This window comes from Thunnus maccoyii, chromosome 19 (assembly GCF_910596095.1).
Source record: "Thunnus maccoyii chromosome 19, fThuMac1.1, whole genome shotgun sequence".
NCBI lineage: Eukaryota > Metazoa > Chordata > Actinopteri > Scombriformes > Scombridae > Thunnus > Thunnus maccoyii.
In genome coordinates, this window is record NC_056551.1 from 15227044 (window position 1) to 15252742 (window position 25699).

General features: G+C 39.2%; 1 protein-coding gene across 2 annotated transcripts; it reads right to left on the bottom strand.

Moving 5' to 3' along the window:
* Window positions 1-12124: 12124 nt before the first annotated feature.
* zdhhc8a (zinc finger DHHC-type palmitoyltransferase 8a) lies at window positions 12125-24607 on the bottom strand. Of its 2 annotated transcripts, XM_042395351.1 has the most exons (12): window positions 24574-24607; window positions 24101-24170; window positions 23056-23280; window positions 15870-15991; window positions 15614-15771; window positions 15048-15220; window positions 14839-14941; window positions 14648-14739; window positions 14437-14566; window positions 14209-14323; window positions 13905-14017; window positions 12125-13790 (listed from the first exon to the last, which is right to left on the bottom strand). In XM_042395351.1, the coding sequence occupies exons 3-12, from the start codon at window positions 23157-23159 to the stop codon at window positions 12537-12539; spliced, it is 2364 nt and encodes a 787-aa protein (XP_042251285.1). In that variant the 5' UTR covers window positions 23160-23280; window positions 24101-24170; window positions 24574-24607; the 3' UTR covers window positions 12125-12536. The 2 variants fall into 2 exon arrangements, with proteins under 2 accessions (XP_042251285.1, XP_042251286.1); XM_042395352.1 differs by lacking the exon at window positions 23056-23280 and having other exon boundaries at window positions 24574-24596.
* Window positions 24608-25699: the final 1092 nt, after the last annotated feature.

Sequence of the window (25699 nt, forward strand, 5' to 3'; positions counted from 1 at the left end):
AGATAATACAGGAAGAGAATGGAGGAATGAAATGTAAACAGGGAATAAATATCCTGCAAGCAGGTTAGGTATATTGCCGTCACCATAAAATTTTGAATTACTCATTGTAGATGTCTATTGTGAGCCCCTGGCTCATTCAATGTAGCAGATGTTACATCACAGCATTTTAAAATGAGTCTAAGAACAGCTGAAGTGGTCTGAAATCATCATGGTTGATGGTCTGAGACGCAATCTACTATCATTATGATGTCGAGTCTTACTTGCTTTCTCAATTTAAAAAGAAAAAACATCCAGGACATCTTCCAAATTGCCATCAGACACACCACTTTCCCTAAGACAGCAATGATCCAAGTAAAATAAATGATCTGCTATCATCCACAGATCAGCTGTCTTTCTTATTGATATGTAAGAGCATCCCTCGATATCATTGAGCATTCTTGGAGCATTAAGAAATCCTCATTGGCTTCTTCAGTATTTCTTTTCATCTTGGTTTGTCTAAACCTCACTAATAGTCTGCAGTTTGTCATTTTTAAAGCAAACACCTCTGCATTTTTTCAAGATTTGCTTCATTAAACACCTTAGTTCAGGTGAAGCTTTTCTCATTTTCATTTTTATGTAATTCTTTGTTGGTTAAGCCTATTTTTCAATTCATGAGGCCTTGTTGACAATATAATTAAGAATTTACACATTGGCACAGTAGCAGCAGAAACTAATGAAGTAACACTAAAAAAAGAACATTGCATCCTTTGTGTCAGACATCAAAAGATAAATGTTACATTTCATCAGTGAATCAGATAAAAACGGAAAGCAACTCAAGCTCCCACAAAGAGAAGGGCTAACATTTCAGACATCTTCTTTAATTTAAAAAAAAAAAAATCTTTGGTCCTTTCATAGTCAAATCAAAGCAACATCCATGAAACAGCATGTTTTCACATTAAAAAGATTTACTGACATGCAAAAATGGATCCATTTGTTCCAGAAATGATTACTGCTATTCACAGCTCTCCCACTGTTCCATCTGCACACTCGAAAAACACAAGTCCCATCAAATGGAAAACACCAGCATTAAGTGTTTTAATGGTTCTGGGTCACTGACAGACACCAGAACAGCTTCATCAAACACAGGTATTTTTCAACTGTTTGACATTCTAACAAAGGATTACTTTATAAAACCTAATATGCAATAGAGATACAGAGAAAGCATGGTAAAAGCTGCAGACATAAAAAAATATATATATATATCATAGAAAGAGAGGCTTTCAACAACTATGTTCTCAACTTTTCAACTCATTAAAAACAGAAGTATTATTGGCATCTCTATCACAAATTTAAAAGTTCGGAAATTTTGTGCACCCTTAAGTTAAGTGAGACATACTAAGTAGTTAATTTACTACAAAGGTTTTACTACAAAGGTTTGGATACACTTTCTCATTCAGAAAGTGTGTCCAAACGTTTGGCTGATACTGTAAGTAATCCCTCATTACTTAATGGTTATCTTACAATCCACATGGTAATCCATCTAATAGTTGCCAAGATATTTCACTAAAAAACAAAAACATCAACCTCATGGTGGCACTAGAGGTAAATTCAGAGGTCCAGATAGAAACTCACAATGTAATAATTGCCCATAATGTAACATATATTAAAACAAAAAACAAAAAAAACTTGTATTTCTGTCCATCAATGGTAGTGGATCATCCGGTTTTGTAGGTTTTTGTGCTTCTGTGCTTCTTTTCTTCTGGAACAACAACAACCAAAAAATTCAGAACCAAGAGGAAGAAGATTTCGTGGGCCAAGGAACACAAGGAATGAACAATTAGACCAATGGAAATCTATTCTTTGGTCTGACGACTCCAAATTTGAGATTTTTGGTTCCAACTGTCTTTGTGAGAATCAGAGAAGGTGAACAGATGGTATCTGCATGTCTGGTTCCCACCATGATGGATGATGGAGGAGGAGATGTGATGGTGTAGGGGTACTTTTCCAGTGACACTGTTGGCAATTTATTCAGAATTCACAGCACACTTAACCAGCATGGCTACCACAACATTCTGCAGCGACACACCATCCCATCTGGTTTGCGCTTAATGGGACCATCATTTGTTTTGCAACAGGACAATGACCCAGAACACACCTCCAGGCTATGTAGGGGCTATTTGACCAAGAAGACCAAGACGGAGTGCTGCATCAGATGACCTGGCCTCCATAATCACCCGACCTAAACCCAATTGAGATGGTTTGAGATGAGTTGGACCGCAGAGTGAAGGAAAAGCAGCCAACAAGTGTTCAGCATATGTGGGAACTCCTTCAAGACTGTTGGAAAAACATTCACGACTGGATGAGAGAATGCTAATAATGTGCAAAGCTGTCGTCAAAGCAAAATGTGGCTACTTCCAGGAATCTAAAATTTAAAACATATTTTGCTTTGTTTACACTTTTTTACCACATAATTCCATGTTATTTTATAGTTTTAATATCTTCAGGATTGTTCTACAGTGTAGAAAATAGTAAAAATTACTGTTACATATAATTATTAATCATTTAATTTAATTTGTTAATTTGAATTTATTTTGTCACCTGTCTTTATATACAGTATATATATGAGTTTTTCATAATTTTTTTAAAATATTGTTGCATTTTTCATATGAGCTATTCAAATATTTATAATAAATAATCGAATATTTGAATTTAATTTTATTACATTTTAATAAGAATGTTTAATTTCTGATAAAAATATTATCTACATTTACTGAAGTTTTTTTTTTTGTATGTCAGTTGTATTTGTTTATTAAAACTGTTTACAAGTCTTCACATTGTATGATATTTGCTTATGTTGAGTACATTGGTGCATTTACATTTTAGGGAAAGAAGCCTGTTGTGAAACTTTTACTAACCATCCACCAATATTTATGGACATTCAGTATACATTATACAGTACATTTATAATATCTATGCATTCATAGGCTGAACTAGGCTTGTCAATATTTTGTTTTTCTGAGGTGGATTCTGAGACATTGTGCATTATTTCAGTACATAAAACACCTAAAATGCACATAAAGGAACAATTGTATGTAGTTTGCATTTGAATGGCAACCCTATGCTTGAATATGGTTGCCATTACAATATATGTCGGGTTATAACATTTTTAACAAAAAGGTTGCCACTAAAATCATTATGTAATAACTTGCATAAAATGTAATCATGTAATTATGAGCAAATAGTTATTACATTTTGCACTCACCATTTTTGTTATTGGCATTATTGGCAGATTATTACATCATCAGTTTTTATTACATTTATTTATCACATTATGTGCAGTTATTACATTACGAGTTTCTACAGACCACCAGAGTCAGTAGGTTTTATCCTCTGGTTGCACAAAATTTCATGGCAATTCAATACAGTAGTTGTTGACATATTTCAGTCTGAAGTAAACATGTAATATCTAGACTCACTCTCCTCACAGCTTTGCATTGTTCTATTAAAACAAACGAGAAGAGAAGAGAAGAGAAATGCTCGCTGGTGACTGGGAGTCAGTATGAGATAGTGGAGAATGACATCTTAGTGCGGAAGCCGAAAATGTCACTCATGATGGATGAGACCTTTTTATACTTAAAATGAATTATACAGGATTTATTGACATTTTCTGTGGGTGTATATTTTCGGAAATTGCTTACTGAGTTTATTACACTTAATGTTACAAAATGTCAGCCGTATAGATCTGTGCGTCAAAATTAATGTTCCATTCATTATGAGCTTCCATCCACCTCCCAGCTTGTAACTCTACCTGACGCCAGCTCACATGCATGCACCTCTTTTGCGACAGATTGCACACACAGGCGTGTTAAATAAGTCTAAAGAAAAAATTTCTCTTCAAGGACTTTCTTCTGCATCATCTCTACAGGCTGAATGAAGAAGTAGCTTTGTTGTTGAAACAACAGTGAGAGCTTCCTGCTGTGACACAATGATACACTTGATACACGCACGTCTTCCAGTGTGTCAGCGTGTTTTGAATGCAGGCTCTTTCATTTTCACTGAACTGCTTTTAACTTCTAGACGTCAGTAGGGGCTGACAGTAAAGCTACATCGTGTTTTAATATTTGCAGTATTTCTGGAGTTACGTTTAGCATTTTGGCCTTGGGGACCACAACACTGATCACATATTTATATTTTCTACTGCATTTGGGTGAATGTTGGTTGTTTTATAATTCTAGTATGAATGTGCCTCAGATTTGTTTTTTTGTTTACACATTTTTTTTCCTGTGCTAATTGTATGAACTTATTTTCAAATTAGTTCAGGATTCAGCCCTTAGTGTGACACCCACTTCCTGTTTCAACTCACATCCACATGCATCCATTTTACTTTAAAAGCATCTTGCATCCTTTTACAATGGGTCACACCAGAATCTTACATGTTTCCTCCACATATGGGTATGGCAAATTGAGTTACAGCCACAGTGCATGATTTTCATGCTCCTCAAACTCTTACCAGGACAAGAAAGGACTCACCATATCATTGATTAATCAATTATTCATTAGTCGATGAAACGTCAAAAAGAGGCCATAGTGATGTCTTCAGTTTGCTTGTTTTGTGTGACTAACAGTCCAAAACCTTAAGATATTTAATTCACTGTGATTGTCACTGTGAGTCAAGGCAACTTTATTTGTATAGCACATTTTGACAACAAGGCAATTCAAAGTGCTGAAGAAACTGGAATCCGAATTTTTGCAGATTCATTATCTGTCGATCGACTAATCAATGAATCGCTGCAGCTCTGCTTTATGTTCCCTAAAATTACATCATTCTCTATGAGATTCGGTAATCCATGCAAACCACGCCAGGAACACATGTCACAGAGCCTCCAGAAGCTGTAGACCTTTTTCCTGTGTGTGTGTGTGTGTGTGTGTGACATGTGTAAAAGATATTAAAAACAGTTATGTAAGGACGCAGACAGATCTGTACAGTGTATTAATAGCTCCTGTAAATTTAATGAAAAGTTGGAGCTGGAGTTGGAATGTTTTTTTATTTTATTTTTTTCAAATAACATCATTCTACCTCACTCTCTCAGTTAATCACAATGGCAAATTAACTAAGTGCTCAATAGTGACACATTATAGCCAATTATTATGCAGATTCTATTAAAGTGATCTGACAATTATGACACTTCTCATTGTGCAATGTTGTTCAAAAACAACCATCCAGACATTCTTATTCAGAGAAATTGCAGGTCATTGTCTTGTTTGTCTCCATCTCCCTGAATGTATAGACATGATGGGCACTAAAGAAACACGACAAAGAACATTAAAGATTTTTCACATATTAAATGTACTTTTTTACTTGTTGACAACATGATGCCTGACTCACATAATCATGAGACATTTTCCACTACTCATTTGACCATTTATGTGTTCACAACGCTGGTAGTCGGGATGACTACAGAGATTAAGAGCCCTGTTAAACGTTCAGTAGTTTGAAAAATTCTCTGTGTAAAAGTTTTTGTTTGCCAGTGAAAATTGGTGCAGTGTATGTGTAGCTTTCAGTCCATTTATTCTGTGTACCTGAGTCAGATAAATGGAGGTTCATGGTGAGCCACAGTGTCTTTTCAATACTACCAATGCAAAATTTTAAAATCTCAATCTCACACATGATAGCTTTGAAAATCTACAGTCCAACAAGGTTTCTTTGCAATAAGGAGAAAAAGGATTCAAATCCCTCCAGGGATTCAAGGTTTTAAAAAAGTATTCTCTGTCCAATCATTTCAGGATATAAAAAGTTAACTAGTGTATACTTTTTTAAAAAATCCAATCATCTATTTAATTCTGCACAACCAGATAGACCACAACGTGCTGATTTTTACAAAGAAAATCTTGCAATTTAAGAAACATATTGTGTATTTCATATTCATTAAGCTGCAACATCCTGGGCTGGGAACCATTTTTCACCCTCTGTCTCTCCCCACATTATATAGCGCCTTTCAATGTTTACTGTTTACTAACGAATAAGAAGACAGACAAAATGCCTCAAAGGAATCCACAGTAGCATTCACCAAACATAATGCTGATGCCACTAATAACTTTCTTTGTTGGGTAAAAATGCCTCCAACCATGTTTTTTTTTTTTAAATTACAGACTTCATGTTCTTCTATAGGTTAACAAAATACACACCTGCAGAGTATATAGTCTACCTGGACTCCTATTATGACAGAAAATGTTTTCATTTTGTTACTTTTCTTCAGTCTGTGATATATTCTCTGCTCCTGTTGCCTGACCTGATTCACACACATACACGCAGTCATGTTTCCATCACTTTAGAGGACATCACATCACCTTACATTCATTTCCTGAAGACTTACCCTAACCCCTAACCCTAACCCCTAACCCTAACCCTAAACCCTACCTTAACCTTACATTAAGTCTTCATCCTGAAATTGAATGATTTACATCATGCAGACTTGTTTTTTGTCCCCAAAAGGGAGGCAGATATATGTTCCCACAAGATGAGGAATATGAACGCCCACACACATGCACACGAGAAAACAATCAAATACAATAGTTTCTCTGTGTAAACAGCAAGAATAAATACTGCTCTGCTGAGTGCATTGATGAATCTGAAAGTGTAAAACAGGCTGGCATCTCTGCATCCACACACCTCAGCTTTATGTGTAAATAATTCTGTTTTGTTGCTGCTCTTCACATTACCGAAGATGAAGCTCTTTGTCATCACCACAGTAACTGAATAGTAAATTACCTCCGCCATGTGACAGAAATGAATGTAATTATTGCTGCCAATTATCTATACACACTGGGATGAACAGGGAGTGCGCAGTACAGTGTAACATACCAGATCTGTCGACAAACACCCACAGAGAAAAAAGACATATTACATTACAGTGTGTATGGCGCTGTATTAATTGCAATGAAATGCTCACACAGACCCATTCTTTGGTTCTCAGCAGGGAATTTCACATCCTTTTCCTGTGGACTTTGCCACACAGAGGCACAATCAGTGCACATTTTTGTCCTAATTAAACCCCCACACTGCCCACCTCTGCTCTGTTCAGGCTGGCATCCGTAGCTGAGGCTAATTCAATTTAACACTGAGACAAAACATCTATGACGAGTTTACAAAAAAAACCCCAAAAAAAACAAGGAAATTGGTGCCAGCAGTGTGTTGAATGCTGCTCGTGTCTCAAACGGCCCTGTGACACAGAGTGCATAATAACACTGGAAATACCAGAAAAGGTCACCATCTTGCTTCAAAAGAGAAAGGTCACCTTTCATTTTCCTATTCGTATTCAAAGACGATCAAAACATTTAAGTGCAGACAAACTGTTCTATGTGCAGAACCAGAAATCTGTGCAGTTTCTGGGAAGGATCCAGTCAGATTTAGAGTTTGCCCTCAGACTATAAATGACAAAGCAACACCTGACTTTCACATCGACTTAATGCTGCGTCCCCTTGGCGAGCTATAGAAGTGGCAGAAGCTGCCAGTAAGGATCACTCATATAGAGAACAACTTCTCCTGAAGCAATACTACAATGCATCCCATCCCGGTGATTTGATAAATAATGTAAATATTGCAAGATATACCCCCCTCCGAGGGAAAAACAACAAGAAGGATGCTATTAATCCAACTCCTCCTTGTCAAGTGTCTCTGCAGCAAGTGCTTAATCATACCAACAGAGCCCAGAGAGGAAATGAAATGCATCGGTGGCACTGCAGCTGAAAATGACAATCACCCAGTTCAGTGATGCCTCTGATGATCAGGCATATCAATGAGCTGAGAGAAAGAGCCTGAGAGAGAGAGGGACCCACAGTTACCAAGAGAGAGAGTCAGCAGCACAAATGTAGGTCACTCTGCAGAATCTCTAGAAGTATCATGAAAGATTTAGGTGACTTAGAGACTGATTGGAATGAAATCAGCTCATGTCGAGAGGTTATCATGAGTCCATAGTCCTCAGCTGAAGTGTCAGTTTTTTGTCCTTTTTTTTTATTGGTCTGTTTGTCATAATATCGAGAATCTAGATGCAAGAAGAACCATGGCAACGCTGCACACTCTGTGATCCAGAGACTGAAAACACTGAATATGAATGAACTGTTGAACAGTAATTACTCGTTATTAAGTGATTATTATTATTAATTTTATTAGGTTTGATTTGTGAGATCACGACCCTGTTGGCCATCTCCAAGTTTAGACTGATGACTGGAGGTGAGAACATTATTATCATTAATTACTTATCAATGAATACACACAAATTAGCTTTAGGCAATGATGAGGGTAAAGCTTTATAAGAAATTGCCTTCTATGTAATGGTATGGGTGGGTTTAAAGGGTCAGTTCACCAAAATTACAAAAAAACTAATTTTCTCATGTTACTTCCATGCTGGTTTTTTGAGATATCAATTGTTCAAGTCTTTGAAAAAGTTATCAGCTGCTGTAATTATTCCTCTTGTCCATACTGGCCGTGAGAGTCCAGTGTGAGAGATGGAGGACCTGTGTATAAGTGGGTATTTGCCAAAGATACAGTTTTTTTAGATAAAAAAAAATATCTCTTTGTGTTACTATTGCTTCACCACAGCAAAGAAACATTGTCCTTGGAAACCCAGAGGGGGGATTTTGCACTTAGAGTCTATCCACTTAATTTGTTTAACTCAGATCAGATAAAACAAATTTTTTAATGCTCTGAGCACCACAAACAAAATTTGACTCATTATTTCATCTGTTATTCATTCAATTTTAATTCAGAAATCCCCTGCGATGCATTTCTCAAAACCTGGTCACATAAAACCAAAACTAAAAGAAAGTCAGAACATTTTTTTTTTTGCAATTTGCTGAACAGATGCTTTAAAAATGTTTGATGTTTACAATGCAAACTAAATATATAGTTGCTTATAGATCAGCCATGCTCTAGCAGCATACTTCGAGCTCGTGACATAATTGAGACAAATGTGGAGTTTTAGTCTCTTCTATGAAATATTTGTTATGGGGACATGTTGTAAAAATAGCATGATGTAAGAAGGAGGGCTTCTCAGACACCACAATGCGAGCAGAATTCTTTTGATTCACTCCTCTAACTCAACAACCTGCAATCCATCTTTTCACAGCAGCCTTGTCATTACCGTCATTACCATTTTACCCCCAGCTACAGAAACTAGGATGGATGAGAGAAGGGGGGGGGGGGGGGGGGGGGGTTGCAAAACAGAGAGAAAACAACAAGAGCAAGGGGGAAAAAAGTCCATCCTGACATAAAGTAATTTCTGCAATATTAGCTCTAGCTGAGGCAAAGAATATGGATGAGAACTCTGAATTGGCTTTGGCTCCACATATAAAGGTTTCATTGTGTTGGATTTAAGGTAGTGGAGTAATTTCTAGTAAATACAGACAAAATGGCAATGGCATTTCAGCACCACTATCTCCCTGAGACACACAACAACTTACTGCAGCATCAGAAGGGAATAATAGAGTCTACCGGGCAAGAAAAGTGACAGGTACGTCTTAACAAATACATGTAGCAAAACATGTCAGTGTAAAGGTGATTGTAATGTGTTTTTATGTCACTGTGTTGTGGTGTTTTCTGTTAAATTGGCTTTTAGATGTGTTTCTTTCTGTGTGATTGCGACGTGCTTCTTTCTGTTTATGATTAACTTTTTAACCAAAAGGAAATGTATCAGTAAGTTCCGATTACAGCCTTAGAGATATTTCATTTAATGATTTTTTGTCAGTGGTAGCATAAAGATGTTGCAAATTAGATCATTTTCTTCATATTTGCACCACTTATATGCTTACTTGGCTCTATATAAAAAATATACTGTGACATCTGAATCATTACAAGTCACATACAGATCCTACTTCTCCTGAATGATAAAAAGTGTTTTGGCCAAGTGAGTGGGAAGGTAGAAACTGCTTCCACAGAGATAAAGTCTCTTAAGATTATATATAATGTACATTTACATTTTTGGATCGGAGCCACCTCTGTAAACAGGGTTATCCATACAGTATTATTCTTTCCACTGCCATTCACTCCTGCACTATGTCAAAGTTTGCTTATATTTCTTTTGCTTGATGTATTTTTTTTAGCTGTATATATATTTACTGTTATGTGTCTTCTGTGCTGTGTTTGAGTATTTTAATAGATTCTGAGAGCTGGAGTCAAATTCTTTGAATGAGTACTTGGTCAATAAACCTGATTCTGGTGTTCTCAAGAAACAAATGTGTTAAGTTTTGATCATTTCATTAAATTTCAAATATATATTATCTTAATCATTATTAAGCTTATTTATAATTGCCCACATAACCAGGCTCTAAAGGTTGAGATGTGAAACAATCAAGAGGAAGTCGTAAGGTTTCATTCAAATGTCATTCGGACAAAGTCTCTCTCTGTTCAGGCAATCTGTATGTGGACCTTCTTATCCACAACACCTAAAATGCTTGATAAACAGGATCATTTTAAATTCAAGTTGAAACAAATTTTCAAGAGGGTTACGACATCTATGGGTTATTAAATGCCTCTCATTAGGTTTTTTATTAAACTAATGGTGCTGTGGTTTGTGACATTGGTTAATAATACATATGTGTCCCTATAAAAAAAAATTTAAAAAAGAAAATACATCAAAAGTTTAAAAGTTTTTTGAGCTCTGATATGCAGAAACTTTGAGAAGTGAATGTCAAAGACTGATTTAAATTGCAGCTTGTTCACATCCCTCTTGGGTTCTAATGACGCTTTGAAGGTTTCTATCCTCGTCTTCCCTCTTGTGTGAAAAGACTGTGTAATATAATCTGCGATCTTGTTTGACATTTTTGACATTTGTGTCTGCTTTGATGACTGCTTAACAATGGTGTTTACATCTTACTTGTTGCTAAGAGGCTTTTTTTTTTTTGCTTGTGCTTTACATCTTTTGTTGTTGTCAGGTCTTTAACTAAGCCTGTATAAGTGAGCCTTTTTTACATCCCACTGAATTTACCGGTCTGGTGAGAGATCTGTCAGTTTGCCGTCTTTGTTGTAAACTCCTTTAAAGCTTTACTGTTGCCATACCCACGCTTTTACCCGCTATAAGGTCAAGTGCAACCATTACTCACGAAAAAAAGCTCCCACCTCAAAGTGTCACCTAGTGTAATTTACTGCCTAAACAAAAATGTGAGATTGTCTATCACAGCTCAAGGTAATAAAAGTTCCAGTTTTTAGACATATTTCTGTCACAAAGCCTCTGAATAGCTTATGAGCCTGTCCTGAGACTGAAGGACAGCTGGAAGAGGAGACGTTTGATGTTGTCTGAAAAAGTAAAATGTCAAATTCATCACTTGATTCTTCATCTAGTCCCTCAGAAACAAAACTATCTTCCACAAAGCTTTTTTTCTCCCGCAGGTTAAATGGAAAAAGGCAGGCTGACATTTTTGCCTTGTGAAGACTTTTTTATTCTAGTTTTTTTTTTATTGTATCATCTTAATGTGACATACCTGTAGTGATAATAAACTGCTGTCAAATTGACCTTTTGGAAAAATAGGGACACTATAGAGCCTCCTCTGGTCTTTTTCTTTACTTGCAGCCCCTGACATCAACAACATGCTGTTTTCTGGCATTTTACACACAATAGCATCATCTACTGGACCAGGCTGCCTTACTGACATCACGCCACCTTCTGAAACTGTTCACTAGAGGGTGCCATATACAAATCCAACACAGAAAATGGCATCACAGTGCACCACAGTGTTTTGTTTCACTGAAGTCCCCATTACAGGTCATAATTTCTTTTTTTTCCAAGCAGTACTTTCATAACTTTATGCGCTGTAGCAGTTAAAAGCAACTGAATGAGCCGTGGTGTCTCTCTCCATAAAGCATGTCATTTGCTGAGTTATGAGCTAAAACTATTTTGGGATTTGAAAAAAGAAATCGAGTGCAAATCTTAACATCTTTGAAGCAAGATTGATGACCAACAGTAAAATACAATTTTCCAGTCGCTGCTTAGAGGTGTTTGAAATATATAAAGACTCATTTGCTTTTTCAGTTTATATATATATTTCAGGAGTGTTGTTGAAGTCCTGTGCAGGTGCCTTCACACCAGAAAATAACATAAAAACAGAAGTGAAAATTATAAAATAAGTTTATTCATATAAACAACTACAAAATTCTATTAAATAGGGGTTTTTTTCCAGTGGGAGACAAATTAGATCATGTGGTATTACATTGTTTCACAAAAGCAATATCAAAACACATACAAACAGATAATAAGTTAATCTGTATTCTTCACATAGCTCTTCTGTTTTGACTGAGTTTATAGAGCTCGCTCTATCTGCAAGAGGAGGCACAACTATCCTGAGAATCGCCTTTTTTTTTTTTTTTTTAATTAACAACAGTCAAACTCACATGTGCAAGAATATTTCTAAGTTTATTCTTCACTGTGTATATTTGTTTCTTGCATACCCTCCCACACAGGAAAGTCCTGAATGGCCTCATATTTACAAAGTATCTGGGAGCTGTGAAGACTAACACTGCATAGATGATTCATTCACACCATCAGAAACATGGAGTATGTTTTTTATTATTTCAGAGCTCCCAGGGTGACTGAGTCCTTCCCTTCAGATGAGTATGTGAGTGAGGATCGTTTTGCAGTGGCGTAGGAGGCGTACGAGGGGACGGAGGAGGTGGAGGAGGGTAAGCGGGGCAGGGTAGATGTAGAGGAAGGGAGGGGTTGCGTCTGTCTGTCAGGAGGGCCGTAGGCTGGAGAGGAGGACCTGCCTTTGCTTTGTAGGCTGCTGCTGCTGCTGCTCTGCAGAGGGGAGCTGGATGTTTTTGGGCCTCGAGTCAGAGACGACGTGGAGGAGCTGGAGAGGGGTGAGGTCCTCATGCCGTAACCGAGGATACCTGTGCTCATCAGGAACTCCCGGGAGCCGTAGGCTGGGGGAGTTGGTCCACGGGAGCCCAGAGGTCGGATGTTGTCCGGTGGAAGACTCCGCCTGCTGGGGATGTCATAGATCCCCACGTCTGGGCCATACAGGGCTTGGGATCTGGCTTGTAGACGCAGCATCCTCTCCCTCTCCTCCATCTCCCGTCTCTCGTGGATAGATGCCATGATGGTTTTTGAAAAGTTGTCATAGCGTGCAGCAGCAGACTTCTGAGGTGTCAAGCCCTGTGGCCCGAGATCACGGAGGCTGTCTCGGAGACTCTCTCGTATTGCCAGACCCGAAGGGGTGAGGTCTCGCGATGTTGCGCTTTGGGGTGCAAGGTCCCTTGGCATCAGCCCTTGAAAAGCAGGAGAATGGTCTCTTTGAATGAAACCTTGGAAGGAGGGTGAGGGATCCCTGGAGGTGAGACCCTGCAAAGAAGGCGAGGGGTCTCGAGGCTGAGGAGACTGTCTGGTGACACCCATAAACACGGGGCTGTAGGCGTGAGGGGCCGGCCGCTGCACCACAGTCCCATCTGTGCCCAGAGCCATGAAGTGAGGGTGGTAGCCCACCAGAGGGGCCCCTCTCTGAGTCAGGAACTGAGCGTCTGCAGGGTTGATGAGGTTATCATAAGAGAGGCTGCTGCTACTGTGGTTGGCCAGAAGGCTGGAGGAGGAGATGATGCCCGGTGGGGGATTGGATCCAAAACTGTCAGCATGCATCGCAGGCAGCTGGGATTTGCTGCCATGGCGGTTGTTGTGTTTGAGGGTGAGCGACAGAGAATTGAGCTGCAGTGAACTGGAGAGGGTGTTGGTCTGGGCATGCAGGCTGGCTCTCGCTGGGCTCTCTTTGGACTCAGAGCGGAGGTCAGGACTTTTGTTGTTCCCTTGCTGCTCCGAAGTCTTCAGCACCTAGACAACACAAGAAATAACAGAAAACAATGTCTGTCAGACACAAACCAAGAGCTTGTATATTGAGGATCACACTTCTACAATGTAACAAATTCATATCAGATTGAAAAGCACCTGCTCTGGAGGAATGGGTGATGATCCTCTGGATATGGCCTCCAGGACTGGCCGTAGCTGTGGCACAGTGGGAATGGACACAGGAATGATGGATTTGGTATGATGTCCCATCTCTGGAAACAGAAAACATAGAATACAGAAACCGTACAAAAAAATGCATAAATTCAGCTCAGCAAGGACACCACAAAGGAGGATTTTAAATGAATCTGCAGACATAGAGCTTCTATGGTACTATACAAGTATGAAAATACTGAATCAATGCTATGTCTGGTTATCACAGTATATGTATGTCATCCTACAGTACCGTCCATGGCAGCTAGTTGGCTTTTCAGCAGGCTGTGCTCTGGTTTTGGTGGCAGCGGCGGTGGAGTTTTCATCTGTTTGATGTCTGACAGCTCGACGGCTCCCACTGAGGTCCGCTGGCAGGAGGGAAAAAAAACACAGGGGAGATCTAATCATATCCCTTGACAGCAGAGGTCACAATCCTTTGATGATGGTGTGTGTGAGAAAATATTAAACTGCTCATGCATACTTTAATTTGAAGATCCTGGCACTGTGTCCCGTTGTCCCTGACTTTCACTGGCATCTGCCTGTCGATCTCTGGCTTGAGGAACGGAGGCTGAACATGGATGACTGTTTTCTTACAGGGCCTTGCTGTGTACCTGGTGTCACAGGACAGAGTGTTAGCCAGTAGGATTCCTGAAATGCTGAAGATAAAGTTTTTTTTTAAAAATGGCCCTTACTTTGGAGAGATGGGACTGCAAACCAGATACTCCAGGTTGTTACAACAACCGCGTGTAAAAGGATTTACTCCTCCCTGAAACTTCCCAGTTACCTGTTGGAGACATGAAGATATTAACACCATTTTAAGTCCTCTATTTTAACAATTCCGCTTGTCCTGACAGTGGTTTTATACTTGGAAAATCAAACTGACTTGTTCATTGGTGGTGCGTCCTCTGGACACCAGGTACAGGTGGAATCCAGAGAGACCCAGGACCGGGATCAGAAACAGCCCTGATATACTGATCACTACCAAACTGAAATGACTGTTAAGAAAAACTCCTTCAAAATAGTTAGACAAAGGTTTAACACATAAATGCACAGATGGATGCACACACACTGATTGAGTGTCTATAAGGATACGTGACAGTGCAGTGCAACTTCCACAATTCATCCATGTGGTGCAGGACGTATATGAGGCCAAAGGTGAAGACACAGATCATGTGACCTGTCAGCGACAACAGAAACAGGAAGAAGTAGCGGTAGTTTCGCCTCCCGATGCAGTTGTTCACCCACGGACAGTGATGGTCAAAGTCCTGGAGATGAGATTGTGGAGAAAGAAAAATCATTCAGTCTATGTTAAATATTAGTATCTGGTGGAATACCCACTGTGCTTTCTAATGACTCTCTGTTTAATACAGGCTGTCTGAACCCTTTTTCAAATTGCATTTCTACTGAGACTACAAAGGATCTGAGAAAAGGATTAACCTGATTAATGAGATCTCTCTCCCTCCATCACACTCTGTCCATCATTCACTGCAGAAATCCCACTTTATTGACTCTTCCCCCTCACACACACACACACCGCTGCACTCACTCTCATAAGCACGACTCAGTTTTCTCATCTGTCCATCTATGCACTCTATTTCCTTATCATTTTTTTCCCCCCCATTTAAAATTTATGTCTTTAAATCTGTCCATGCACTGACCTCCACGCAGTGATCACAGACGCTGCAGTGTGAGCAGCGCGGAGGTCTGTAGAAATGACACGACGCACACCACTTCATCCGCACTTGGACGCCCTTCACGTCCACGTTCTTGTACAGCGGAGCACGGAATTCATCATCCTTGTCCTCATCCTCGTTTGCTGGAGAGCAATAAGTGAAAAATGACGCTTCCACAAAAAAATTTTTAAAAAAAAGGTGATCTCTCATCTGTAAGTGTAACATCACTTTGACTACTAACCCATCGGGAGCACACCAGCATCCATGAAGGTTGCCATGGTGAAGTTGGCCAGCACAAAAAGGAAGAGGATGGCACAGCATGGCGGCACAGCAGGGCAGATGGTCACAGCCAGCCATGGGCATCTGAAAACACACATACACACAGGACACAAAAAAAGAAAAAAATGATGTCCTGTACTTGCCACTGAGTGTTCATTCAAAGCAGAATTCATGCTGTAAACAGAGTGTATAACAGTGTTTGTGAGCCTTGCAAGTATCCATCCCTTAGAAGGTTGAGGTTAACACAAATCACGGCTACAACAAAGATTTTAAGGGATAATCTTCATCCCATTTATTGTGATGGGAGTAAAAGTAATTGTTTACAGTGAAAGATAAGCGTGTATTAGTGTGTGTTCACCACTGCACACAACAAGGGATTAAATGACGGGGTCCCTCCTGGCAGAATGTTTCTGCACCCTGCAGTAGAAGCAAGACAATAAACCAGGTCTGGACACTTGTAAAGGGTTGAATCTGCGGATTATTTGTTTGATTATTTGATTAATCGTTTAGTCTAAAAAATATCAGAAATTGGTCAAATTGTTTTGTTCGACCACCTGTCCAAAACCCAAAAATATTAAATTTATGATGAGAGAAAAGCGACAAATCCTGACATTTGAAAAACCTTAAACCAGTATATATTTCACCCTGATAGATGACTTGAATAATTACTAAATTAATGTTTACTAATTAATCTTCTGTCATTTGATTAATAGATTAATTGTTTCGGCAATAGACACTTGTAGTTTTCAAGTGTAACATAATGTAACGTATCACAGTTTAATATTCATGATGCCCAGCGCAAACTGTTCCTTGTGTACAAAGAAAGATGGTCGTTTGATGTTTGGTACAAACCTAAGTTAAGAACATATTGTCTGATGAAAAACAGCTACAGTGTGGAGCCTTATGTGAGGCAGCATTTAGCAAAAAGTCAAAGATGTCTGTGTGCACAGTTATGTTCAGGTACATTACCATTAACTATAGACACAGGCAGGTTTACTGCTCTCCTTGAAGAGAAAAGACTCTTTGCTACGTGATTTAAGTGAGACTGAAGACAAAGTTGGTCATTATATGATGATTTAAGGGCCACACTATTCAGTAAAATGTCCTTCATTTCTGATGAGTTTTTCTGGATGAATGATTATAAGAAAGTTGAGCTGTGTTTCAGGAAGGGAACTTTTTATGAGGCTGATTTTACTTGTAGAGCTTGGTACAGGAGACAAAGTTGTGAAAAGGGTTGTTCTTGTCTATGTTTGACATATGTTTCAACACTGCAACTGTATTTTGGTGTCTTGTAAGTCATTATGGGCACCTGTATATGCATGACACATTAACTAACTAACTGACTGTAGTGGCTCATTAGATGTGGAAACTGCAAAAATTATTGAAAAAAACTCAACAGTATCACAGACTCACTGGTGATTTAGGACCACATTTATTAATCCCACCGTCACTTGTAACGTAAAAGTGTTTAGAAGATTGTAATGGCACAAGACAGTCTGGTTTACTTAAAAAATTCAAATAATCTGCATTAACGAAATTTGCATGTTATTATGTCAGTGACCATAATAGGAAAATAGCCATAATTAAAGCTGTACAGCAATCTATGGGTCAGAAAACCTGTTGAAATTGGTAAAAAAAAAAAATTGTGTTAAATTTGATTTCTTAAGCTTTAAAAGAAGCAGTTGTCAAAAATTGTGAATAATACAGTAGACGCTTGTAAACAAATAACTAATGTCAACTGTCTACAAAGCTGGACAGCCTGTCAGGATTTTAACCAGTGGAGAATCTTACTGTGTATGTTTGCCCTAAAAATCTTAGAGAACCATGTTTTATCTTTTCATTTGACTCTGAATGATCCTGAATGAGTGTATGATTATGTCGCTACCGTGTGAGATTAGAGGGAGGGGCAGTGTAATCAGGTTACAGTGGTAGACAGACAGGAAAGATCCACTGGTTATGTGAACAGTGTTTGATTGAACATCACATGTTTAACCTATATACTGTGTGGGAATTTTTGATTTGAATAATCAGATGTTACAGCTGGGTGTGGTATCAGTATCTTTACCTCAGGTAGAGATAAAGCTATTCTCTAGGACTGTTGAATGGAAACAGTATAACCAGTGTAACCAGTGTCAGCATGAGGAGAATGTGTAAAATTGATTAAATTTTCCATTAAGTTTTTTTTTTTTTAAAAAATATGACTCCATGGGCAAGTGATTAAAGACAAAGTCTGATCAAAAGTGAAAACGCCAACAAAATTAAGAGTCATCCGCTGCAATTATGCGCTTCATCCCAGTGCGGCCCAATCACCAACCCCCCCCTGCTGGTTTTAGGCTGTGGGGGAGGGGTTCCCCTCCTGAGAGGAACGTCTGCTGATGCCATGCCAGCTGCAAACCCAGTAATCCCTGGATTATGAACTCTGGATTACAGGCCATTTCTGCCAGTCCAGTCCATTGTGGAATCACACACATTAGATGCTAAACACACTGAGCGTGCAGTCAAGGCTCACCATATATCACACAGCACGCTACAATATACAGCACATACCATGAGTTAAATGTAATTGATTTTCCACTGGTTATCTATGACTGCATATGATGGCACAGCCTTTGTTCAGTAGATGAGGAAACACTGGAAATGGGACAAGCATGTCTTCAAAGATTTGAACAAATTTAGCATAATGAAGTTATGAGAACCTTAAGAAGCAGTAAATGTGTGACGAAAAGATTAAAGAGCATAATATGATCCCCCCCCCCCCTAAGGCTTCTATTCGGGATTTGTGTCCAACTTCCTGTCACTAAACATGGTCGTGTTTGATATGTGATTAAACTGTCATACCTGATCAGTTACATAAAGCTGTGTAACTTCAAGCTAGTTAGTTACAACACTGTGGGGCTGCGACCTTTATTATTCATTAATCTGCAGATTTTTTTTTGATGAAATATTTAAAAAAATGTGAAAATATGGCATTGACAATTTAAGAGCCCATGGTTATGTCTTCAATTTGCTTGTTTTGTCTGACCAACAGTCCAAAACAAAGATATTCAATTCACTCCCATATATGACTCATTTGAGAAGCAGGAATCACAAACTTTTGGGCAATTTTGCTTGAAAATGATTGAAATGATGAATCAATTAACACAGTAGTTGTCAATTCATTTTCTGGATTAATCAATTAATCGTTTAATTGTTGCCGCTCTACAACCCTCCTCTCACCACACTGTAAAAGATCTTTAAGTTGAAGTGAAGCCTACTAAAACATGACTGAGCTAAATAATGAATTTCATTATTGATTCCAGTTTACTGTTAAATTATCACACGGAGCTTTTGAAATAAGTGTTTTAAAATGGACAGAATAAATAGATAGATAATAATAAAATAGAATATAGAGTACCATGCAAAATTAGCCGAGTACAAATCAATTATGTCGCTTCAGATGAAACAGAGAAAGTGAAATAGGAGCGTGTAAGAATTCATTTGACTGATTTTTACGGACAAGATTACAACGTAGATGCCTCTGCATGGACGGCGAGCCTCCATCATTGGTCGGAGACCATCTGGACCACAGGGAGAGACAGTTCATTACACTGCAGCATGGCAAGACAAGTCCCACCTAATGAAACAGTCCAGGCAGAGCTGTATTAAATCACACAGAACAGTAAGCTGCTCTGCAATCTGCAGGCTGCCCTCATCCCCGCACTGGGTCAGTGGCACAGCAGACGCCACGCAGTCGGTCAAGCAGCAGGTTCACTACTACTGCTTTTGTGAAATATTGTGACAGTTACATAAATGACATCACTGCTATGTAATCTGTCAGGTTTCTAGACACGTCGTCAGTACATAAAACACTGGCTGTGAATAAATTTCTACAGACTGTACTATAAATCTCTACAGGGCATGTGCTCACAATGTCTTTTTCGCATCATCTGTTGCTTGTGTCATCCACTTTTCATCATTTCCATCCTCACTATGTGCCATCTAATAAAGATGAAGGCAATTTAGACTCAGCTCAGCCAGCTCAGCTGTTTTCAAGGCTTATAGGCTGATATTTCACTTCCTTCAAGTGTTTCAATTTAAACTGCATCTCCCATACAATATCTCAGATGCAAATAATTTACAAATTATATTTTAACCTGTTTACAGTGTTTGCACCCTCAATTATCAGCATGAAGTGAGCACACTTCATTAGAAAACCCTGCCTTTTCTCATTTCAACATGCAGTATTTCAGTGTGTTCTGAATGCACAGTTTGCCCACCAGACAAATACGGTTTCAGTCCAGGCAGAGTGAAACCTATCTTAATCAACAAGGGACATTTTTCTTGATCTTTCTGGTGTCTGTGGTATTTGTTGGGGCGTAGGTGACCTGCTTGAGTTTAACAATGCACTGAAGCTTGAGCGCTAACCCAAACACAAGTTCAAGGTCAGAGGAACAAAAGCAGGAAACCGGTAACTGAGTTTTATCAGGCAAAGGAAGACAAGAGAGCCTCTGCGATTTTAAAGGTCGTTTTCTGACTCCACCAAACCTGCAGTGGAAAAAGAAATGGAGGCATGCATGCTTGCACTACTAATGCGCACAAAGAGTTACGTACTGTATGCACAAACACTGATAATTGCATGATTACCAGAAGACATACCAGAAGAATATAACATAGCTGCAAGATTTAGAGATAGGGTTAAAATTAGGGTTAAAAGTAGGGTTAAAAATGTTCATCAACATAAAAAGTGTAAAAAAACCAAAATGACGTAAAGTTTCAGGATATGAATATTAACATGGTAGCGCACAGTGTGACTACATTTGAGAGTATTCAAAGTGAAATCCCGTGAGGACATGAGGCCTGACTAGCTGGCATTCACTGACGTTCCCATGATTCACAGTAACCAGGGTAAAGGCCGGGGTGACGTTATGGCAGATGACAAGCGATGTCACTCCGACTCAGTGTTACCAAGGCGGGACCAAACAGAGTGTGGCACCTGTCCATCTCCGCTTTTGGAGGAAAGGGAGTGACTGCAGCTGCTGACTTGGCAGATTCGCAGGGTTTTAAACAAATAATCGCTCATATCAGAGGGCTGTTATAGCCGACAAAACAGAGCACCTGCCAAGAAAATATTTCATACTTCTTGCTGAATGTTGATATATGAATGGCCTTCAAGTCTACTGTACGGACTTCCAGAGTACTGTACAAGTGCAAACAAAAGAGCTAGTGGGGTATGAGGAGTTAGTAGACACTCGCAAGTTAAACTGCAGACATTAAAGCAAAATATAATGCTGCTAAGTTAAATAGTGCAGGTTTTCAATTATTTTCTCTCAAGGCTGATTTACAGTAGTCAGAGAGACACACTGCGGAGTCATTTTGAGCCATGAGGTCAGAACATTTTAAGATCTATTCTACTGGGTTGTGTTAATTAAAAAATTGAGGCCATTTCAGCTGATAAACTGTTCATTCAATCATTTGTAGCGTCCTGGTCTTGCTGGTTTAGCATCGCAGTCCCAATTAAATAGTCTCTTTTCAATCCATCATGTCAGCAGGCCATTGATTTTTTTTTCGCCTCGGTGTATAAATGGACTTCATCAGGGTTTCTTAACCTTTTCTAGCCTGCAAGCCTGTCTTTGTGTACAGGATATCCATAAAGTCTCAAAGGAATTAGACAGCTGTGACATTGTCCCATGAATTTGAATGTGAGATATTTTTGTATTCCAGCATGGAGAAAGCTCAAAATAGTCTCAAATTATTCCAAGCTTTGAAACCATTTCAGTATTTTTTATAATAATAATAATAATAATAATAATAATAATAATAATAATAATAATAATAATATTAATACAATATAATGATGTACAGTACCAGTCACAAGTTTGGACACACTGTCTATTTCAAGTGAATGTGAAGGTGGTACTGTACATCGATACATCAGATTCCTACAACCACATCTGTACAACCTCAGAATTGTTTGATATACTTAAACTTTGTTGCAATATGTGGCATAATCGCATTTCTAAACTAAATACTAGAACACCATTTCTCTATCTGTGCTGCATCTACAACAGCTGATAGTAAATTCAAAGATTCCACACTCCATTTTTTTTCCCAGATGGGGGATCACATGGCATTGGCCAGAGGTTCCTAATCCCGTACTCCCAATCTGGTGTCAGATTCCAGCGGAAACAGTGCACGGCTGGAGAATACAGGAGAATCTAGGACAGATATGGCTACAGAGGTCAAGGGTCAGTAGACTAGTGTAGAGCTGATGAGGTGGGAGCCTTCTTACAGCGAGTCAATAGTAGATACCAGAGGGGGTTACATGTTACGATTAGGGTGCTTTAATATCTGACACCGGTCTGCTTGTTTTGTTTCTTGAATCTACAGTATATTATAATATAGAGATATAAGTCTAACCCATATACTATAGTCATATTAAGGATGTTATATTTAATTTTTTCCTGCATGTCAGTGTTAGCTTTTCAACCTCCCACTATTTTCCCCTTTGCTCACAAATAGGTCAAACCATGAAAGCTAAAATAAACCATTACAACACATTTTCAAAACTGCCCAATTACAATTAGATCCTGACACAAATCACAAACCAGGTTTAAAAGCTTTCACCCACTGCATATTTAATATCCTCCAGTTGCATTTATGACACATGTGGGTCATAATGACACGCTGATACATGTTGATTGTGGGTGGCTTATCCCCTAAACTGTGCTTACTCTGAGTCCTCAGGGTGCGCTGGGCAGGCACCCAGACTAGCCCACACTGTGAGCCAACCAGGTCAGATGTGAGCCGCCCCTGGTGGGTCTGCCAGCAGTGCAGTCAGTGAAGAAGCAGCAGAGATGGTGCACTTATTCTGCATTTGTTTTTTAAAATGAGAGTTTTGAAAGAGGACAATAAAATTGTTCAGTTTAATAACAATTTAGCACTGAATTTCTGAATATTTAAGTATGCCAGAGAAGGTGATGCCCAAGATTTTTTTTTAATTTTATGGTCTAAAAATCCAATTGCACATGCAGAAAATCCTATTTGAATGGAAAGAAACCAGATGCATGATGGATGAATAAGGGATGGATGGATGGATGGATGGATAGATTGATTCTCCATGGACAAAAAAAAGGGTGCTGTGCAACTTTTCATTTCTTGTTCGTACTTACGTGAAGACGAAGAAAAGGGAGGTAGAGCCGACCAGGAGGCAGGCGGCCGTGCACACCGGGATGAAGGCGCTGGGTTTCAGCGAGTCGGCGCCGCTGGTGGGCATCCTGTCCTCTCCACACTCATCAGTGTCTCATACTAACGAACCAGACAGCACGCACGCACCGAAGAAGTGCTCGTTTGTTTGTGAATGTTGTCGGACAAATCCCTTCATCAACCTCACAGCGCTGGAAAACGAAAATCATAGTCGAAGAGGGGAAAAAAAGGAAAAGGCTGGAAACCAAACAGCCCGCGGCTCCCTGCTCAATCCTGCATCCCGTCCAGTCTGTCCCGGCAGGCAGCGGCGCAGAGATGCCGCCTCTGGTTTATCCCAAAGGTGGAGCTTTTACTCATGAATGACGTGACACCACTACACTACACTACACTACACTACACTACACTACACTACACTAGTGGATCTTAAAGTGGGGTCCTGGGACATCCAGGGGTCCTTGAGGGGGTTCCAGATGGTCCCCAGCAAAAAGGGGAATAATTTATTTTCACTATATTCCATCCACAATTAACACAATGACAGAATAAATGACTATTTTGGTCATAGGTTTCATACACTTTCTGTAATAAAACATCTAAAAGCAAAAATCTTTCTCAGTTGGGAGACGTTGGGACAAAATCTTATCAAGTGTGGGTCTGTGGTCTAATTTGTGTCAGTTTAGAGGTCCTTAACGTGAAAAAGTTTGAGAACCACTGCACTACACTAATGTGACCCCTGTGTAGGCTTTGATATAAGTATGGTTGAACTTCAGTAACAAAGCCAACAGTCAGTGTGGGTCACAGAGCCATAAGAGGCTGGTTTATAACAATCATGCAAAAGTTGAAGCGTCTTGCTGCAGTGGTCCGATGCACCAATCAGCAGGCTGATGCACTGGAAGTGTGCTATCAGTGGATAACTACACATAAAATGAACCCCTTTCTTCACCACCCCACCCCCAACAGAAAAACACCCAAACTACTACCAGTGCCAAATGATATTACCACAAATGATATTACCACAAATCAACAGGTGAACTCCCCCCGCACCAGCTGCTCCCGTGACCGGAGGTCAATACCAGCTTCAGCACTAAAAAAGATAAAACTGTAAATTAACACTATACTCAATCTACTAAAACACAAGACGTAAAACCATGTACAATTAACAATGTAAAATAAACAGCAACCAGCACTTTGCCTGTGAATTGAACACAGGACATGTTAATCTCAGTCTAACCAGAAGTAAACAGTTTAATAGTAAAATACATTCTCATACTTTGCCACTGCCACTACTCTTGGACTGTTATGACCCTTCACAAGGGAAAATAAATTGTTGGCAGACCCACATTTTATAATTCAATCATTCTGTAGTAATAATCAAACAAATTCAATATTTACATAAAAATCCAATACCTCAGGGTGCGTTTGCACCCCTACATTACCCTAAAAATCAAATAATCCTAATTAAAATGCAAAGAGTTTGTTTGACTTACCAAGGGGGCAGTAGTCACAGGAGCAGGAATGGAGCTGACACGCCTGTGCTCCATAAGCCTTTTAAAGGTTGACGGGCTGTGTGTCCCCCTACTACACCACACTGAGACCCCACACTGCAGGGCTGGCCCTTACTACATTGATGCCCTAGGCAAGATTTTAGTTTGGAGCCCCCCAAAAAGTGCAACAATACCCGCAGTCCTAAAACTTCAAAAATGAACTCACACTAAAATAAAGTGCAACAATGTTCCAGCCCAGACAAAGTCCTTCCAGTCCTCCAGACAAAAAGGCAAGCGGGGGTCAAGGCATCATTCAGTGAGTGTTTGGTGGCATTGCCTGAGGTAACACATGAAGTTTGGTGGCTGCTGGGCAATAACTGACCAGATGAAAACCCATGCAAGTCAATGAGGAAAAAGAGAAGGAACATGTTAAGGAGAGAACAAGTGCAAACTTGTTTCTTTTATATCAAATCAAAAAATTTTGCCCTCCTCAGTCATGCATTGAAGTTGCCAATCAGAACCATTTTTGTTCAAGTTATCATGCACAGTCTGATTGTCAAAATGATCTGATCACATCTTTAAAGTAACAGACCACCTGTTTTATAAGCTGCTATTGAAAGAAAAAAGTAGAGTGTTATCACACTGGATTTCAGCTCCCAAATACTTGACCAAAGAGGGAAACATTTCAACCTTACCAATTTTCATCAAACAATTCCCTGTAGGGTCGAAACATTGTCTTTTTTTAAGTTAACTACATTTTTGGGAGCTAAAATCTGTATAAGTGTTCTGCTGGCATTAGACAGCAACTTTTTACACCTAAACTTAAAAACTTGCATCCATACAGTGAGCTACAGTTCAGTTAGGTTGATGCTTAGATTTTTTTAAAAATCACAAAATTTGTGTTGCCGCTGGGATGTAAAAATTAGGTGCTGCAGGAGAATAAATGGAGCTCACTTTGTGCAGTTGATTTCTCTCACACACTAAAAAAAAGAGTTGAAGCCAAAATTAATATCACATCTGCAAGCAGGAATTCCAGCAGAAATCTAAGGTCAGATTTTGCAAAGAAGCATTAACTGAATTGTTCTGGAGCACAGGAATAACAAAGGTGAAAATATAAAATGGGTCATAT

Bases quoted from the DNA above. Each gene is read 5' to 3' on its own strand.
- zdhhc8a (XM_042395351.1), bottom strand. From the start codon at position 23,159: ATGCCCACCAGCGGCGCCGACTCGCTGAAACCCAGCGCCTTCATCCCG. The intron at 15,221-15,613 runs GTCAGTGCATGG...TCTCATCTCCAG, and splicing joins TCTGTGATCACTGCGTGGAG to GACTTTGACCATCACTGTCC. The intron at 14,942-15,047 runs GTATCCTTATAG...CAGTCATTTCAG, and splicing joins AAGTTGCACTGCACTGTCAC to TTTGGTAGTGATCAGTATAT.